General features: G+C 55.7%; 2 protein-coding genes across 6 annotated transcripts; both read right to left on the bottom strand.

Moving 5' to 3' along the window:
• Positions 1 to 1,204: 1,204 nt before the first annotated feature.
• LOC141965488 (protein PML-like) lies at positions 1,205 to 11,214 on the bottom strand. The gene is made up of 8 exons (XM_074917179.1): positions 11,129 to 11,214; positions 10,024 to 10,502; positions 8,480 to 9,057; positions 5,889 to 5,923; positions 4,630 to 4,867; positions 4,104 to 4,162; positions 3,203 to 3,341; positions 1,205 to 2,571 (listed from the first exon to the last, which is right to left on the bottom strand). Exons 1-8 carry the CDS (start codon positions 11,153 to 11,155, stop codon positions 1,829 to 1,831), a joined length of 2,298 nt encoding a protein of 765 aa, XP_074773280.1. The 5' UTR covers positions 11,156 to 11,214; the 3' UTR covers positions 1,205 to 1,828.
• Positions 11,215 to 12,366: 1,152 nt separating this feature from the next.
• STOML1 (stomatin like 1) lies at positions 12,367 to 18,351 on the bottom strand. 5 transcript variants are annotated; one of them, XM_074916936.1, is made up of 7 exons: positions 17,242 to 17,921; positions 16,935 to 17,041; positions 16,636 to 16,785; positions 15,932 to 16,135; positions 14,866 to 15,094; positions 14,076 to 14,294; positions 12,367 to 13,354 (listed from the first exon to the last, which is right to left on the bottom strand). In XM_074916936.1, the coding sequence occupies exons 1-7, from the start codon at positions 17,387 to 17,389 to the stop codon at positions 13,152 to 13,154; spliced, it is 1,260 nt and encodes a 419-aa protein (XP_074773037.1). In that variant the 5' UTR covers positions 17,390 to 17,921; the 3' UTR covers positions 12,367 to 13,151. The 5 variants fall into 5 exon arrangements, with proteins under 5 accessions (XP_074773037.1, XP_074773038.1, XP_074773041.1 ...); XM_074916937.1 differs by having other exon boundaries at positions 14,076 to 14,291; XM_074916940.1 differs by lacking the exon at positions 14,076 to 14,294 and having other exon boundaries at positions 17,242 to 18,351.
• Positions 18,352 to 18,554: the final 203 nt, after the last annotated feature.

Here is an 18,554-nt window from a genome sequence, read left to right as displayed (position 1 = left end):
TTTTTGGAGGAAGAAGGCAAAATTTAAACTTGAATGAAGTAGAAGAATGCAAGGAAAAGGGAGGATTATGGAGAAGATCCCCATCGGTTGCCCCGAACTGCATCCCTGCTCCTGCAGGACCAGACTCCACATGGTGGTGCCCACACCAGCACGGTCACCCTTGTGCTTCCCTGGATTTTAGCAAAAGGAGAAAAATGCTTGTACACGCATCGTCATTTAACTGTTTCTTGAACAGACTTGTCCCCTGGAGCCACTGGCTTCCTGGGCAGAACTGGTGTTGAAATGAGTGGTAGTAAAATAATGAATAGAATAATCCTTATGAGGAATAATATTAGAGCTGTTAGGTATTAGAAATAATAAATATTTATAATAATTATTCGAATTATAAGACCTGGGCCAAAATGGTCCCCACAGTGTCTGGGCAGTCCACTCCTTCCCGGAATGATTCAGCAGCAGGTTGTCCCCTCCATGGTCCCGAGGGAGGGGACCGGGGCAGGTTAACCCAGCTGAATCACCCTGCAAACTTCCTCGTGCCTGGTTAGACTATAAATAAGGAGTAAAAGCAGTTTGTGTATTGAAGTGACAGCAGGGAGGAGCACAGCTTTGGACAGGAGTCCTTATATGGGGTTTTAGAGACAGCACAAGGATGTTTGCTTTGCCTCTGCCTCTGGGTAAACATTGGTGCACTCTCGCTCACGCAGGTGAGGACCAGGTGTGATGCCCACAAGTTTCGGGTGATGTTTCACTCTGTGCCTGAATCGGGCTGTTTTGGCATGATCCAAATGGGATAGCTGCCAGCAGGACAGCTATGCACCATCTGAAGGGAAATAACTTGGGTTGTTGCCACCAGGAGCAGGCTGACAGGCTTTCTAGGCACCTCCCTGAGCAAACAGAACCTCCTGATGCTCTCTTGCTTGTCTTCAAGCCAACACCTATCATCTCGGGGATAGCTGCATGTCTCACGTACGTGGGTCGTCCCACGCTCATGCTCAATCTCAGATACATCGTAGGCTCAGGAGGCCACCACCACACCACCTACCACACCTGCCAGTGGGTATTGTGGAAACTGGGAGCAAAAGGAAAAAAATTCAATGCAAAACAAACTAGGAAAATTATTTATTTCTTCTGCATCTGTAGGCAGGCACAGGAGCCGAAGAGCAATGAGGTTCATCCCCTGATCAAGAAATTCCCTGTCTGTCTTTGATCCAGGAAAGCAGGGGAAGAGGTAGGAAAATCATAACCCTGTGTGCCCACTTAGGAGGTTCATATCCCATGCTAGAGAGGTAGGATCCTGCTGACCGAAGGAGGATTTTCAGTTTTTCCCACAGCCGTGTCCCACACAGCAGCTCACAGGAACAGAGCAGCTCTGCCCAATGCCCTCCCCAGCAATGACCACCACTCTTGGTCCTTCCAAACCAGTTTCCTCACCTGCTGTTGCTCCAGCTGGCTTCAAATCCCATTGACCCCCCAAAAAACACAGACCAGAAATTATTTGAAAGATTTCTTTCAAGAATTGGCTTGGTCCACCCAGAAGGGAGACAAAGGCACAGTGTGGCTGCAGAATGTCGGATCCGAGGCAGGACATCTCCCAGCCAAGCTGGTGTTCTCACCTCTTCACCTTAGCACAAGTTCAGATGAGAGAGGACAGCAAAAGACTGTTACACCCCAGAGACCCAGGCTCATCACCCTAGGCAGGAGTGGGCATGAAATATTGAAGGCAAAACTACTGATGTGAGCCAGGATTTGGCTCCAGGACTCAATCCCTGTGGGTTAGAGGATTATGAATACTGGAGAGGTACCAGCATCTTTCAACAGTTTTCCTCGCTCTTTACATCTCTTGGGAAATCGCTGCCTGCTGGAGTCCTACGGCTTTCAGCTCCTGGCGCTGGAAGTAGACCTTGACCTTGCTCAGGTTACGGACTTTCTTTTCAGAGCTGTGCCGGCAAGCGTTGATGAAACGGCACATTTTCTGGAGCCCATTCTCAGAGTTGTGCAGGTAGCAGAACCAGAGTTTGGAGAGGCCGATGTTGTGGGTGGCCAATGTTTGGGCTGATGGCTTGGTGAGGAACTTCTCATCCAGCAAGGGCTGGAGGGAGATGAAGGACTCCAGGTTGGCTTGACTGAGGATCTGCCTGGGTTTCTTCACTAGGTTGATGTCCAGGATCTCGGACAAATATTTCACAATGTTGGCGTTCTCCATGGCACTGAAGTCACCAAAGTGCCTCCAGTTGTAAGTGTTGGCCAGATTCTTCAGCTTGTAGTTATCCCTCTCAGGGATCTCCTCCTTAATCAGGGGCAAGATGTCCAGGAATCCATACACAACAGAGCTGAACTCCTCTTTCTTGTTCATGACCGTCAACGCTTCCAAGAGAGTGGGAAAGGGGAGTGACCAGAGACCAAAGCCACCCAGGATGGGCTTGTGGACAGTGTTGAGGTGGCACAGCAGATTCCTCAGGCCGATCTCATAGACACTCTTTTTGGCCATCAAGCTGGATAAATATTTCACTGGCTGAATCAGGACTGGGAATACTTTCTCTCCATCTACGACTGTCATCTGAATAGTTTCATTTTCTAGAGAAGAGGAGGGGGAAGGAAAGGAGGATCGGAGAGGGAGGAAAGGCAGAATTAGTCTCTTACTCAGTATGAAAATAAAACATTGATTGAGTTGTTCAGCCTCCAACAGTCTTCACCATCAATAGCAGCTGGGGCACTGATCTACCATTTCACCTTTCTCACCATTCAGTCACACCTTCAGCTTCCAGCATCTCGTGTCCTTCAGGAGTGTCCTTCCATCAACACTAACACCTCCTGCAGTGGGATCATTCCCCCCACCATGAATATGAGGGCCTTTACAGCTTTTTGTGAGTGGACTAAGGAGAGGAGCTTTAAAAGTAAAATCCACCTCACCCAAGGGAGATTGGCCGATGGGAAGGAGAAGCAGGGGAGCCCATGTTGACACAACAGCACAAGGGCTGGTTAACTGGCTGAACAATCTCAGAGAAATCTTCCTATGGCCCTACAGGCTCCACATGCCCTGAAACTCAAAGGCAAGGCCTCTTGGGAGCTCAGGATGTTGTCTTCTCCCTTACGCAGCCAAGGCCATGGTGGACATGCCGGAACTTCCCCCCCCAAAAAAGAGACACTGACAGATGAGGGGATCGGAGCTGGCTGCACCATGGGATCTCCTCACTTAGGATCTTACTCAAAATCTTCATGTCAAAGAAGACCAGGGATCCTTGTCTCGTGTCCAGCGTGTTCTGGCTGCTGATGGGAAGGCCCAGGTAGTCTTCACCAGTGCTCTCATCAAGGATGCTGCTGAGATCATCTAGCACACTGGAGTCCTGGAAAAGCACACCATTTGCTTTTAATAAACATCACAGGAAGAACCAGGGCAGCAGCTCTGGGCACTCGTGTGTCCTGGATGTTACCAAAGCTCAGGGATCTACTCAAAATGCCTGCTAGAGGACTTAGGCTGTAATAAGCTTGGTCATGAAGACTTGCCTTCTCCAGCACCACAAAACATAGTGACATGCACACTCCATGCACGTCCGCATGGGACGGCTCGCTTGGATCATTCCCAACTGTCTTTCTGCTCAAAAGTGACAGAAAAATTGGGGTTATCGACATCACCCCTCTGGCTGTGAGCCAAGAGCCTAAACCAGCAAACAGCAGGCAAGGAAGGGAAGCTGCCCATTTCTAAAACCTCTAGTGAAGAGCTAGTCACCAGCTTTTGGTCGTGCAGACTGTCACGGGAATTGACTGGTGTCGCAAAGTAACAACAAAACCCCATCCATCCATAGCCTCAGAAAGGTGAGGTTTTGGACTGCCTCTTCTTGCTGGCCTTTGTTTTGGCTGCTCACCACCCTGGAGTCACCAAGATGGTATCTATCAAGGTCTCCAAGATGCTGGGCAACCCAGTTCCCACAGAAGTGGAGGAGAGCTAGAGGGGATTTATTTTGGCACTCAGGAAGAATTTCACAAGTTCCCTGCCAGCCTCTATGGGATGGTCCCAAAGGTCTGGAAGCACCATGTGGCCCAGCCTTCATGGCTTAAACACTGAGCAATGCAGGGCCAAGCACTGAAAGCCCTTTAGCTGCACTCACCATTGACTCCTCATCGGTGCTGTCCTCCTCAAAGCTGTCCAAACAGAGAATATCGCTATCTGTGAAGGTAGGAAAGACATGTCTCCTTTCAGACGTGGGGCTGTCCAACCCTGCAGTAAGTGCCAGGGCCAATGGTCCCCTGATCAGCATCACCAATTTTGTCAAAAGTGACTCTGGACAACCAGCAAGGTGGGTGTGGAGCAAGCAGGGAAAAACTCTGCCCTCAGGCACAACCTGAAAAAGGACTGATTCTCTCTCAAGCCACAGAGTACACACTGGGCAGGATCCTACAGGGGAGAGAGGACCAAAATGCAGCATCACGTAGCCTAAGAGTATGCAAGCAGTTGAAGGAGCAACGTCTGGTTCTCCATCAATCTCCACCACACATCTTGTCTTTGAACAAGACAATGTGCTGGGACAGAACTACCGTCCTGGGAGGTTTATGGAGATGCTGCAAACTGCCCTGCCTCAACGCCTACACCCCATAAAGTCTATCCGTGGCTTCACTGCTCTGGACACTGCTTACCTGAGTCATTCAGGCCACCGTTGTGATCTGGCACATCTTCCAGCAGGCTGTCCTCCTTGGAGAGGGTCATAGGGGACACCGAACAGCTGGTCCCAGGCTGGTCCGAGCAGCTTGGCTGCTGCGGCACCATCTGGTTCCACTCATCATCGTTGTCTTCAACCTTTGCTACCTTCACTGGCAGTGTCAGGACTTCTGCATTTTGGACTTTCTTCCTCTTCGCAGGGGTAGAGTTGGAGACCTAAGTGTGCAAAGAGGAGCCCAGTGACAGCAGCCCTGCGTTGCCAGGGATGGAGATGTTTGGCTGTTCTCCAATGGCAAAGGACAAGCTTGACCACATGGGTTTGTCCCTGCACAAAACAAGTGCTCTGCTTGCCCAGATGGTCTCTGCTGCTCTGGGGTCACCCACTACATCCTCATTTCTGGCATGAAGGCCCTGGCTATCCTGGGCTGTGGTCACTCCAGCCACCTTGGTTAAGGTCCCCTCTCTGCCTGACAAGCATCAGGAAAACTTTCTGCTTGGCTTAACAGCTGCATAGGAGAAGATGGGAACCTCCCCTTCCTGAGCTGGGGGAATAAATCATCTTTATCTTCTTGCCTCAGCCCTGAGGCTCTCAGACTCTGCAGGGTTTGCAGGCAGGGTTAAGCCCTTCTGATCCCAGGCTGGGGTGGCTGGGGACATGCTCTGCAGAGGGGCAGCCTGGGGGTCCCCAGCCCTGGTCCTGTGATGGCTGTTTTGTCACAAGCAAAGGCAGGCAGTCTGATGCTAGACAAGTCCTTTCTGCACTATGGGACTGGAAACCAGAAGAGAGCTTGCCTTCAACGTTGTTCAAGGCCACTTCTGCTTGAGTAGGGCTCTGCCCTTCTTCTGGGACATGTTTGGGGGCCCCAAATCCATCACAACCAGTCGCAGCATCTCCCCACTGCCAGCCCTTGATGTGGGCAGGGCAGGGCAGGGTGCAGGCAGGAAACGACTTGCAAGCCACCATGCCTACAAGAGCTCTTTGCGGTGCATGCAGCAGCATGTCTCATGCTGAGATGTTTGCATCTTAGCCACAAAGGTGCCTTCAAGGGACAAGGTCTGCCCTGGCTCTGCAGCCCTAAGCCCAGCCAGCCTGGCTGATCTCCTCTTTCCAAACAGAACTTGGAAAACAGCAACCAAATGACAGAACTCAAGCAACCTTGCAAGGGCGGGGGGTAACCCCAAATTCTTGCCAGATAACCCCACGAGGCAAAAATCCCAGAGCAATGCCCACTCTCACCTGGTGGGAGTTTTCCATGGCTGAAGCTGGAGAAGCTGCTGAAAGAAGAAAAACATATTGAGCTGAGAAGGTGAGCAATGCTGGGGACATCTGAGAGCAGCAAGAAAAGGCTCTGCAGAAGGTGCAGGTGGCTCCAGGAGGGTCACTGAGGCCGAACTGCATCAGTGAGCTTGCAGGCTGGAGTGGAGAGGTGCCCATTCTGCCTGGCCACCAGCCAGCTCATTCACTCATCCTTGCACTAAAGCCTTTCCTCCAGCTCTCCCATACAGGTTTGCTGCCCTCCCACCCCTCCCAGACCCAAAAGCCAGGAGGTCACACATGCTGGGAAGGAAAGAAAAAAGAAAATTAGTAGGATCATGCTGTTCCTGAGCAAGTTATTGCCATGCAGCGTCAAGGGCTTGTTTGTGGGGGAGATGCTGCCTTCCCAAACCCAGCAAAAGACTAATGCACTAATGCACTGTTCATCCCAGGAGGATTTATTGGCATAGCAAGATATGGAGAGCCTGGTCTCCATGGGGACCTTTTAAAGGATTTTTCAAGCAGCTACAGTCCATGGCAAATGTTTGCAGACCGTCACTTCTTCCTCCGCTTCTGAAGTCTGGTGCTGCTCTTCCCACCACGCTTGCCCTTGGTGGGGTGCCTTGACTTGGGGCACTCCTCCTTGGCAGCTGGGCTAGGGGGTTCCAAGAATGCTGAGCTGCCAGGGGGGGTGGCAGGAGGGTGTCTGCTGGGGGAAGGGGCCGTGGCAGCCACTGGGACCAGCGATTCATGCTTCTGTGGGGTGCTGCTGTGAGGGAGTAACTCCAGCACGTTGGAGGGCAGCAATGGCCAGTCCACGTCTGTGGTGGGGAAGTCCCCTGGGCTGGCCATGGGCTGCAGCAAGGGTCCCGCAGCAGAGGCGATGGTGGCCAGGGAGCGGGACATGGCCTGCATCTCCCGGGTCATGGACACCAGGTGCCTGTTTGCCCTGCGCCGAGCTTTCAGGAGCTGATCACTGATCTTCAGGAGCTCATCCACCTGCTGCACGTTGGACCTGGCCCAGCCACTGAAATCTTCCTGCAGGAAGGTCAGAGAGTCCTGGATGCTCCTGGGAAGAGGCACAGTGTCCCCATGGGCTGACCCTGAGCCTTCGTCTGCTTCTTCATCCCTCTGCATCAGAAGGGCTGGAGATGTGGGTCGGGTGGGAGACATATCCCCTCTCTGGTCTGGACACACGTGTCCTCTGTCACCGGTTGGGTCCAGCACGGGGGCACAGGGCTGGTGGTGGGCAGGCAGCCCCGCGGGGAGACCTCCAGGTGGTTGGCAATGCTCCCTGGGAGGCTCAAGGTCCGGGATCAGGGTGGTCTCGTCTTTGGACGGGGAGTCGTGCTGGGGAGTGGAGGTACCTGTTGCAGGGAGAGGAGCTGAAGGGAGCAGGAGGGGACAATCAGGGCTGAGAGGGTCCTCCCAGCCTGCCTCAGTGGGGTGGAGAGGGGAGATGGAGGGGCATGCAATGGAGACGCGAGGAGTTGGGGGGGAGACACCTTGTCCCCATGAAACCCCAAGCTCCATTCAGGACATCAGCCCTGGGCTCTTCTGTGGACTGCCCATAGCCCATGAGCTTGGGGAGCTCAACGGTAGACACCCACAGAGGCCAAGGAGGACACTGGTCATAGCCCAGGTCTGAAGACAGCAGAAGGGGAATGGAGCAGAAGACCCCACAAAGTCTCTTCCTCCCATTGCTTTTTTAACCCCCATTTTCTGGGAGAATGCTACCACCTTCTGACCAAACATGGATTCTCCAGCACACCATCCCTGCACACACCACAGATGCCAAGGCCTTCACCATTCCCAAACCATCAGCATTTCCACCACAGCACTGCTGCTGAAGACCTGGGAGGAGACCTGGGCAAATCCAGCAGCAGTCGTGGACCTCTTGCCATCCCTATCAGGGAGTGCTCCCCAGGAACATTTCGCCTTTCTGGTTAGATACACCATCCCGAGGCGGTAATCAACAACCCAAAAGGGGAATTACCCCAGATGGCTGTGGACATAGACAAACTAGCTGGAGATCTGAGGAGCAGAAGTGGTCAGTGGGTGGCAGGACACTAAGGGCTGGAGGATGGTTATGACCCCTGAGGGACCTGCAGATGTCACCCCCACAAACATTTCTCAGAGAGGATGCAGAGTTGATCCAACCCTTCCACCTGCTTCCTCCCTACCAACACCAGCCTCTGCAAGCCCCTGCTCCACGCGCCCCACCTCCAGGTGCCACTCACCTGCCTTGTCCTTCAATCCATGGCATGGCTCCATCTCAGGTGATTCACCATGTTATCTCCCAGTAGAACTGGGTTTGGGGGACTGTTGTACTCCGCAGGGGCAAGAGCCAAGTGTTGCTTTGGAAGTGATGGAGGCAACAACTGCATCCTGCCCCTGGGAGAGGTTGGAGTGCGCACACCGCACGAGCAAAGGCTGGAGGCACAGGTCCATCAAGTCACCACGTAGAAGGAGACTTGAAACCCGTGGAGAATATGGTTTACCTGGGGATTACAACCTTCAACTCTGCTTTCGGTCCCGCCCTTCCCAACCCACCTGGCCAAGTGCCTCCTCACCTGGGTGCCCCGTGACGCGCTCCACCAGCGCCTGCAGCCTGGCTCGGCACTCAGCAAAGTCCCCGGGCTGCGCTTGGTCCCGAGCCACCGGCGGCTGCAGCTGCTGCAGCTCCTCCAGCGAGTCCTTGATGAAGGGCTGCATGTCCATCACCTCCTGCTCCGTGGCGTAGAGGTTCACCTTCTCCACCAGCCGCTCGCTCGCCTCCATCCGCCGCAGCACCCCCTCCACGCGCTGCAGCTCCCGCGCCAGCTCCTGCCGGCCCTGCTCCTGACGCGCCTCCACCAGCCCCAGCAGCTCCTCTTCCTCCTGCCGGATCAGACGCACCAGCTGCTCCACGTGCTGCCGGATCAGCTCCCGCATCTCCCGCTGCGCCTGCTCCAGCCGGGCGGCCTCAGTCTGCAGCACCTCGAAGGTGGCCTCGAAGCTGCTTCTCTTCTCCTTCAGCCCCTGGCTCATGGTGACCAGCTCCTCCCGCCTGCGCTGGGTCTCGCTGTGGATGTCGCAGAAGGGGGCATGATGGCTGTCCAGCAGCGCACAGATGCAGCACACAGGCTTGCAGCACTTCTTGCAGTAGATGCTGTGAGGCCAAGCACAAGCAGAGCAGTAATTTGGACCATACAATTTGCAATTCGCTCATTTAGCAAATTGCAAATTTATTCATTCATTGAATTTAAGTTACCACCAAGTTTGGGCCAGGCATTTGGTTTTATACTCTCCCAATTGCAAAGAAATGTGTTGGTCCACTATCTCCACAGGGTCTCTGCTCATCTGCTGGTCTGGTTAAAGTCACTGTGGTGACTGTGCAAGCGTTATGGTAGACATTCATCCACACTCTGCAAGGGCAGTGAAGAAATGAGCTCTATGCCCTTCCATGAGTGCTTACTGGGGTTATGGATAAGAATACAAGGTCAAAGAGTATCTTACCTCCCTAAGATGCCTAAGAGAAGAATATAAGAAGTGGGGAGTGGAGATCATCATCCATTCCTCACATAAGTCCTGGTAGCCTTGACAAGTGGTGGGTTAGGGACATAGTGAGGCAAGGGCTGCATCTGGGTCATTGTGGCTAGCATCAGTGCTGGCTTCCATGGATGCTCCAGCCCCTTCCCCTCTCACTTGATGTTCCTCTGAGGGCATATAAACCTTGTCCTGCACTGCAGCCATGCTGTTCCCCAAAGTCCTCTCCAAGCCGGTCTAGCACCATCAGCAAAACACACCCTTCTCTGCTGTCCATCAGAGCAGCTGAAGCAACAGACCTTCTTGCTGAGCTCCATCAACCTCACACTCCTTACCTAGCAATTAACAACCCCCCCACACCTCTCCCTTGGTCTACTTGTCCCCACACTCCCATCATCAACTCGAACCCAGCTTCATCCAAACCCTCCCTCCATGCCCTAGAGCCCACTGGTCACTACTTCCCACCCATCTTCTCCATGACATGGTGGCACTCAGGGCAGCATCAGTACAGGGACACCCATCATGGCCTAATCCAAAGAGATTTGTGACAAGAAACCACCCAGATGGGGACAGACCTCCTTAGACCTACCTTACAGTCTGGTTCTTGTGGGCTGGGTTGGAGCAGGACAAGTTACTGATCCTCCTAGTGCCCTCAAGGAAGTCCTTAGCAGACCCTGTCCTGATGTCCATCACCCTCTTGGCTTCATGGCTCTCCCTCTTCAGGTAGCGCTCGTGGGCCTCGAAGCACTTGGTGCAGAGGAACTCCTTGCACTCAGAGCACCAGAACTCGCCGGCTGTCTCGCAGTTGTCGCAAAACAAGTCAACTCCATCAACAATCTTCTTGTAGACCTTGAGCCTGGCCTGCAGGCTGGTGAAGAGCAGGTTGTCTGTGGAGGGGATGCCGCTGGCCTGCAGGATGGCTGTCTGGCACAAAGGGCACTGCTTGATTGGGTTGCTTTCGCTCAGGCAACTGAGACAAAAGGTGTGGAGGCAGGTGAGGAGCTTGAGGTTGGGTGATTCCTGCTGGCAGCCCTCACAAAGGATGAACTGGAAGTCATCTTCTAGGAACTTGGGGAGGGAGAGAGGAAGAGGAGTGAGTGCTGGGGTGCGTCTTTAAGAGCTTCTGAAACCACATCTTGGCAGGGAGGGGTGACCTGCAAACCCTACTTGGAGCAACTAGTGAACAACCACTTCCCACCAGCAATGCCAAGGCCCTGTGAGCGGTCTGGAGACGACCTGTGCACCATGGTGAGGTTGGATGGACGGGGCCCTGCTGAGTTCTTCCTCTTCCTCTAGCAAAGAGGAAACGGGCAGGTTCCCCTGGCTATGGGGCTGGTGGGGAGGGGCAGCAGAGGGGCAGCATCCAGGAACCACTGGATGACAGCGTGGCAGGGCAGGGACCACCTTCCCAGCCATCTCCCCCCCCCCCCCTCACTCCCTCAGCCCATCCTATGGCCTCCCCCTCCCTCCGTCCCGGATTTGTGCCTTCGCACGGCTGGCGGGGCTGGACTGGGGACCCGACACCCACCAAACGAGGGGTGGGGGGGGAACACCCCAAAACTCTTATGCCCATCTGCCCATCGCCCCCCTTTCCCCAGGCTCTGCCTTGGGGCCGGGGACCTCCTGGTGGCCTGGACCCCCCGAGTCCCCCGCCCGCATCCCCCCAGGGCTCCCCTGGACCAGCCGGCGCTCACCCGGGGGCCGGAGCCGGCGGTGGCCATGGCGGGGCGGGCAGCTCCTCCGCCTGCCTGCGCTGCCTGCGCTGCCTGCGCTGCCTGCGCTGCCTGCGCTGCCTGCGCTGCCTGCGCTGCCTGCGCTGCCTGCACTTTCGGTTTCTTCCGCGCTGCCAGTTAACTCCTCCTTCGCGGCGGGAAGCTCCCAGCTCAGGTTACACCAACACTGCCCCCACGCCGCCGAAAAGAGCTTCACAGTCGGTTCAGCCCTTCCTGACCATCCGGGAGGGAAGAAACCCGGAGGGGACCTCCCCCCCAAAAAAACCCCAAGGTGTTTCCTCAAGGAGCAGCATCCTCCAGGAAATGTAGTGCATGGCCCCAGTGCTCTGCCTCGCTCCCTGCCAAGGAGGTCTCACCTCCTGCCACCACCCTACCCCTCTGCACCCCGCGGCTGTGAAGGGGCTCTGGGACTGTCCCCCAGCTCCTTGAAGAGGATTCTCGCATCCCTCTTTGTCCTGGGGGGCTGTATCCTGGCTCTCCTTTGCCCTTTCCTGCAGGGTTTCGCTACCCCCTGGCCATCTGCACCATGGGGACCACCACGGAAGGGGGACCACCACGGAAGGGGGACCACCAGGAGCACTTGGGGTTCACCTAGCCTGGCATCCCCAAAGGGAGAGGGCGCAGTGGGACACTACTGTCACCTCCCCTTGGGGCCTTTGATGCCTGTAGGATCTCCAAAGCTTGGCCCACCCCAGGCTCTGAAGATGCCCAATTGCACAAGTGAAACATTTCAATTTGAAATATCTCTATTTTGGAAACATTCCAATTCTTGATCCCCCTCCTGGCAAGCAGCCCCTAACATGGACAGGCCAGGCCAGCAAGACTGGTCAGGCTTGTCCCACTGGTGCAGCAAAATATCCTGGGGGCTGGTACAACTGGTTGGAGCTCCAAGACGTTTTAACCCCTGGGGTGCTGGGTGCTGTTGAAGGGCTGAGCATCCCCGGAGAGGCCACACCACATCCTGACAACTCTTCTTCGCTGTGGCAGAACTTCACGTGTTCATCAGGACCATATGGCGAGATGGAGTCACACCACACAGCCTCCTTGACTGGCAGCAGCTCCCAGGCCCTGGAGCATGTGGCTTCTTTGCGCAGCACCCTGGGGTCCCTTGGGGAAACGGAGGCACCAAGGGGTGCAGCCCCGTGGGCCTGCAGAAGTCATCAGCCCATCTCTGCCCAGGCGCAAGGGTGCAGACCAGGTTTATTGTCCATTAAGAGTTGATAGAAAGGAAGCTTACAAAATAAATAAATATGTATATATGCCTCTATACAGTCCACACACCCCCGCGGACAGACTCACAGCACGCATGCAAAAGCACTTTGAAGCACAAATTAGCGCAATCACTTATTATGAACCGCTGTGTCGGGAAGGCTCAGGTACCTCCAGGCAGGTCATTCCCCAAATCGCCACGTCTGCTCCTTCCCCATAAATGCCAGTATAACTGCTACTAGCAGTGCCACACTGGACCCCAACTCCAGCCCGCTGGTGGCATTCCAACTTGGTCCAGCCAGCCCTCGTGCCCTGCTTCGGCTGCCCACCCCACCCCATCACTACCATCCTTGGCCACAGTGTCCCCAAGCTCTTCTCTAGCCAATCTGCTCAGCTCATAGCCCTCCCAGTCTGAGATGCCCGACCGTGCAGCCCATTGTGGGGGCACCAGAACATCAGCCTGTCCCCTGGTGGCATATTGGCCAAGGGATCTGGAAGCAAACTGGCACATGCCGGTCTGCCAGCTGGTTCCCATCCCATAACATCGTAGGCAAAGGCTGGGCAGGAGAGGTAAAGCCAAGGGCAAGGACAGGCAGTGGAGCTCAGCTTCAGTTTTCCTGCTCAGGTCTTCACCCAACTCCCGTGGCCTCCACAGGGAGGACAGCAAGAGCTCCAGCGGGGCAAGGGCCCCACCACGCAGCACCCCTGTATGTCCCCCCCGCCTTCACACACCTACAAAGACACATGCACACAGACACACACCCACATGCATGCTCTATCTACGTTGCTTCATCGCTTTGACGAGCTCCTCCAGCTTCAGGGCAAGGTGCAGGTCGCCTGTCACCTGCAGCCTCCCGCTCATGTAGGCACTCAAGGGGCGCAGGTCACCCAAGAAGAGGTCCTGCAGGTCTTTCTCCGCCACCTCCAGGATGACATCGGGGCTGCCCTCGAGCACGCCGCGGCCAGCCCGCCCGCTGCCTGTAGGACATGATGGGTGGGAGAGGAAGAAACAGCAGGTTTCAGGATCGATCCAGCCTTGCCTGTTGGCATTTCCCCCCACCATTTCATAAGGATTGAGTTGGGCCAGTGATGATGGACAAGGGCCTGGCAGGGGCATTTTTGAGACAGGAGTCCTTACTCCTTATGGAGATAAATTTCTCTTGTGTTGCTCCACCCCTGTCCTGTTACAGTGGTCCACCTCCAAACCCTGTCCTACTTTTGCCATCACCACCAGAAAAACAATCAGCAACCATGGGGGAATGCACTGAGTGCTGGGAGGACATCTTCCAGCATGGCAATGGCCCAAGGCACTGCCCACACATGTCCCTCCATCACCTCCTCTTTGGGCTGGTGGCATACAAGAGGCAATAAGCACTGAGGTCTCTGAACCATCCCTTTTGGCCAGCCCTGAGGAGACCCGGCTGCCAATTTTCTATCAGTGCTCTCTTTCTGAAGGAAAATTAATGATTTAACCCAAAACATATTATACTCTGGACTTCCAGGGAGCATGGACTCAAGGTCACAGTTGCCAAACTGCAGTGCTCAGTGGATGGACCCTGGGGTGCCTTTCATGGAGGTACCAAAAGGGCTTGGTTTGGGACACCCTACCCCCAAGCCTGGGGGATTTGCAGCATGCAAAAGGGGCAGAGGCACAAAACACCCTCCCGCCTCCAACACAACAACCCCAAAGAGCAGTGACCTGAGGAGAGGTCTATGAAGTAGGTGCTCCGGGTGCCGCTGGGCAGGGTGATGTTGACCTGGTAGGATGCTCCCACCTGGCCGACCAGGGCCTCGGAGAGGACAGGCTCCACTGCCGAGAGCAGCTCCTCTGCGCTGGGCTTCCGCCAGGCGCTGCCAGCAGCAGCAAGGAGGGAAGTGGTGGGAGGCTCCACCTCATTTACCGTCTCCACGCTGTCTGCTGGGGACAATGGGACAGAAGTGAGTTGAAGGGGACACTTTCAGGTGAGTTTTGCTGGTCTGCATGGACCCATAGAAAAGGTCTCCAGGGCAAAGAAATGCACTTCTACAGTTCCTACTGCCTGCTCCTCTGTCTGTCATGGGTTACTCCTCCCCTGTTATCAAGGGGTGGAAAATTATCCCTGAAAGAAATAGCAGGGCACAAATTGGTGCTAGAAAAAAAATCCATGTCGCCCTCAGATGTGACTCTCTCGGCAAGTTCAGGCTTGGGTTTGCCTGACGTAAATGCTGGCATCTGAGTTGGTCTTGAGCCCAGGCTCCTGCGGATCTGCTCCCACCCTCCCCAGTCCTATCTGAAATGTCTTGTTAGAAAGGCTGTATTATGCCACGTGCTGTGTGGGGCTGTGCCTGAAGCCATCCTCTCTCTTCTCCCTATACCAGCCTATTTTTGCTGTGCTCGTACGAATGTGTTATCTCCTAGACTTTGACTCCTCTGTGAAACAGCCAACAGACAAAGGTCATCAGGCAAGAGGGAACATCCCCCAGCAAAGTGGTGGCCCTGGGTTGGTTACCTGCCTCCGGAGCGCTGGTCCCGCTGCCCGCCAGAGCCAGGCTGTTGCTGAAGAAATGAGCAGCCAGCTGCTGAATGGTGCCATCCAGCCCCTCCAGCCCAGGCACGGGTGGCATGGTGGCCAGAGGGCCCACCAGGTTCTCCCGGGGTGGCTGCAGCACAGCTTCCATGCTCAGCTCCACTCGGTCCACCTCCAGGCCCCAGGACTTGGTCATGTCGTTAATCTCCAGCTGCAGAGCCAGGAAGAAAGGGAGAAATGTTGGCAGCCCAGGCAGAGCTGGGTATGGCCATGGAGACCACCCACCACAGCACCCCCAACCATGGGCATCCCATAGTTTATATTTCTGCTATCCCCCAGCTTTAGACGTGGAGTGTTGGGCCACGCTCAGTAGTTCACCTCCTCTAAATTGTCCACTCTCAAGCTCAACCCTGCTCCTCCAGTTGCTCTTCCAGCTTGGAAGAGGTCAGAACAGGGAGGAGAGCTCTGTCTTGTTCCCCTTTCCATGGCTCGCTCCCAGGCTGGCCCCTTTCCTTGCTCCCCCTAGACAACATGTGCTGTTATGGTGCTCCACCAAGCAGCATCTCTGGCCTCCAAACCACCCCAGACACCCCAGAGATATCAGTATATCCCCCCAGCCTCCTTTTATATCATCTCTTGTAGACATTCAATCCACAAGATCTTGGCTTGTCTCAGGTCAGCTGCAGGCACTACTCATTGCCCCTCTGCCACTGCCCTGTCCTGCTTCTCTCCCCAAAAGCCCTCTCCAGTTTGCAACCCCCTCCAGAGATATTCCTGGTGGAGATATGGAAGTCAAATTTAAGCCTGCCATCAAAATGTGGGCTTTTCTGTGTGGTCAGACGCCTTAGAGATAAGCCACAGAGCTCCGGAGATCTGTAGGCTGAAAGCATCTGCTCCCCACTAATCACCATGTTTTCCCAGCTCCCTTCCTTGGCCAGGTCCAAGGACTTTCAGCAGCTCCATCTTTTCCTTACTGTTACTTCCACACCAAAAACCCAAGGGTTTGGGGGGCTTGGGGTGCTCTGTGCAGGACTGGGGCAGTCCTCACCAGCAGCTGCTCCCCGATCCTCAGCTTCTCCACTTGGATCTCACGGAGGCTCTTCTTCACCAAGGTCTTGGTCATGGCGTTCTGCGCCGTCATCCGGGTGGCCGCGATGAGATCCTTCACCATCATGACGGACAACACGGGGTCCCACACCCGGAATTGGACATCAGCACCCATGGAGATGATTGCCCCATCCTTGGAAGTCAGCTGGGGCAGAGGGGAGTCAGGATCTCTCCCCGTCTCTGCCCCATGGCTCCACCCGTGTGAGTAGAGCCTGGGAACAAAGGCATTCACTTTTTTCCCAGCTAGCAACTGGTTCTAGATGTCTTTATTAAGAGGGTTATTAGAAACAAAACCAACCCAAATAATTAAGTTTGGGCTAGTCTGAATGGTGAGGACGGTTTCCAGCATGGGGCTGTTCTTGAAAGACATCAGGGAAGGACAAGGATTGATGTTTTTGAGATGTCTCCAATCAGGAACACTCACTGAGCAAGGTGCACAAAACCAAGAGGAGCTTTTCAACTGCAGGCAGGTGAGGATTCTGGCTTCACAGCACCAGTTACAACCCCCTCACCTCACCATGATGATGGAGGAACTGAACATTGGGTCCATGCAAGACACAAAGGGTCAGACCATCTCAAAATCCACCTGCTCTGGGTATTTTAGAGATGTCTCTCCATCCTGCCCTGAGGCCCAAGGCAGCTCACCTTGCAGGGGGGCACGTTGAAGGCCCTTGTCCTCAGATCCACTCGTTGCCAGTGATCGATGAAAGGCAGCAGCAGGACCACGCCGGGTCCCTGAGGTGCCCGGATGCGGCCCAGACGGAAGATGATCATTCGCTCGTAGGTGGGCACGATCTGGAATGGGAAAGTTTAGACCAAGGCAGAAGCAAAACCCTGGGTCCTGCAGTGCAGTGCCAGGAGCAGTGAGAGCAGGGGCAGCCAGGAAGGGTCCTCATCATGGAGGATAGGTTGTCATACCATTCCTGACCTGTTTCCTCCCTTACCTTCAAGGCAAACCATCCTGAGATGGGGAAGGTGACAACCATCAGCAAGAAGACCAAGAAGGTGATAATGCCATGACAGATCCAGGACAGCCAACCCTGGGAGGAGTCTGTAGGGGGGTGAAAGGGGGATGTACCTGCTCCAAAACCCCCTGCTCTGCCTGTGAGCCCCCATCTAATCCTCGCCCCCCATGCACCCTGCAACCTGGCGAAGCCAGGAGTGTGAGAGGCACCCAGCCAGCGCAACACCCTACATCAAATGTGGCAATAGGGAGGAAAGCAGCAATTCCCCTCTAAGGCTGGGACTCACCTGTGGTATTTCCGGCTGGCCCCAGAGGGTCTTGCTTGGATCCGAAGGAGAAGAAGCCCTTCTGGGCTCCGTAGAGCCCAATGCTGGACTGCTGGAAGCGGTCAAAGTCCCCCAAGGGAAGGGCCTGGTATCCTGACCGGCTGAACATGGTGCTGGTGCCTTGCACAGGGCCCCACTCCCAGTGCTCAGAGCCCTCTAATCCCAGCTCCCTGCTGCCACCGCCGCCACCTCTGTGACCAGCATGGCTTCTGCCTGTCCCTGACCCGATCCAGCGTCCCTGCCCGCCTGCCTGCAAACCTCCCTGCCCTCACGCGCAACCGGAGAGATGCCAGCGCAGAGCTGACAAGCCCTGCCGTTATCACAGAGGATGCTTGTGAGAAGAAATCAAATCCTTCAGGGGGTTTCCTTGCTGGGGTCTCACCCAGGCTGGGGGGCTGGGGGCTTCACATCTTCCCAGCGACCCTCTGGGCAGGAGCTGAGCCGCGAGCCAAAAGCAGTGGCCCCGCAGCCACCCTCCGCTTCGCAGCCCGGTGGAGCTGGGAGATCTGCGCGGGGTGTCCCCGGCCGCCAGCCCCGTGGTCGTGGGGACCGCAGGCCGCGGTGAGGATGCTGCGGCGGGGATGGAGGGAAGGAGGGAGCCGCTGGCGCTTCCTGGTCCGCCCGTCATGTGGCTGCTGACGGCACAGGGACGAAACGGCTCCCAGCTCCCAGCTGCGGGAGTTTTTCCGGAGAGGGCCAGCTTGGCGGCTGCCGTGGAGAGGACTACGTCCCCATCGCACACACACCTTGGGGGGGCTCCGGATGGCCCCCCAGCCCCATGGGAAAGCGGTAGAAGTATTTTTCCCAGTGATTCCTGCTCCAGCGTGGCTTTCTCACCATGTTAAACCCGCCCCGGATCCCATCTCGCCTGCCTGCAAAGGGTAGCAGAGACCAAAGAGCAGCCTGGAGCAGCGCTGCCGGGGAAGGGGGTGGAAGTAGGGCAGGTTTAAAGCCCCCCTCGGCTGAAGCGGGGGCCTGAGACCCTGCCCCAGGCGCAGCAGCAGCCCTTGCAGCTGAGCCGGCACCCAGCCATGCACCCCAGCACAGCTCGGGGGTCCTGTCTAGCAGCTGAAGCAGAGTTTTGCCGTCCGACCCCTCTCCGGTGCATGCAGCCCCCCGGTGCATGCAGCCCCCCCCGCCCGGTACCAGCATCCCCCCGGTGCCGGTATCCTTAGGCAGGGCGCGGGGCGCTCCCTTCCCACCCCCGACACCGCGCACCTCTCCCGCCCGGGGAGCTCCCGCCTTGCCTTCCCCGCCTTCTTCCCGTCAGCTGC

Source organism: Athene noctua, chromosome 13, assembly GCF_965140245.1.
Source record: "Athene noctua chromosome 13, bAthNoc1.hap1.1, whole genome shotgun sequence".
In the NCBI taxonomy this organism is placed as follows: domain Eukaryota; kingdom Metazoa; phylum Chordata; class Aves; order Strigiformes; family Strigidae; genus Athene; species Athene noctua.
Note: the sequence above shows the minus strand (reverse complement) of the source record. Positions and strands in the feature narration are given on the sequence as shown.

Excerpts from the sequence above, each read along its gene's own strand:
- STOML1 (XM_074916936.1), bottom strand. The coding sequence starts at position 17,389 with ATGTTCAGCCGGTCAGGATACCAGGCCCTTCCCTTGGGGGACTTTGAC. Across the intron at positions 16,786-16,934 it reads CAGGATGGTTTGCCTTGAAG|ATCGTGCCCACCTACGAGCG; the intron begins GTAAGGGAGGAA and ends TTCCCATTCCAG. Across the intron at positions 13,355-14,075 it reads CTTCATAGACCTCTCCTCAG|GCAGCGGGCGGGCTGGCCGC; the intron begins GTCACTGCTCTT and ends CATGTCCTACAG.
- LOC141965488 (XM_074917179.1), bottom strand. The coding sequence starts at position 11,155 with ATGGCCACCGCCGGCTCCGGCCCCCGG. Across the intron at positions 9,058-10,023 it reads CACAAGAACCAGACTGTAAG|CATCTACTGCAAGAAGTGCT; the intron begins GTAGGTCTAAGG and ends TTGGCCTCACAG. Across the intron at positions 4,868-5,888 it reads CCATGGAAAACTCCCACCAG|GTCTCCAACTCTACCCCTGC; the intron begins GTGAGAGTGGGC and ends TTGCACACTTAG.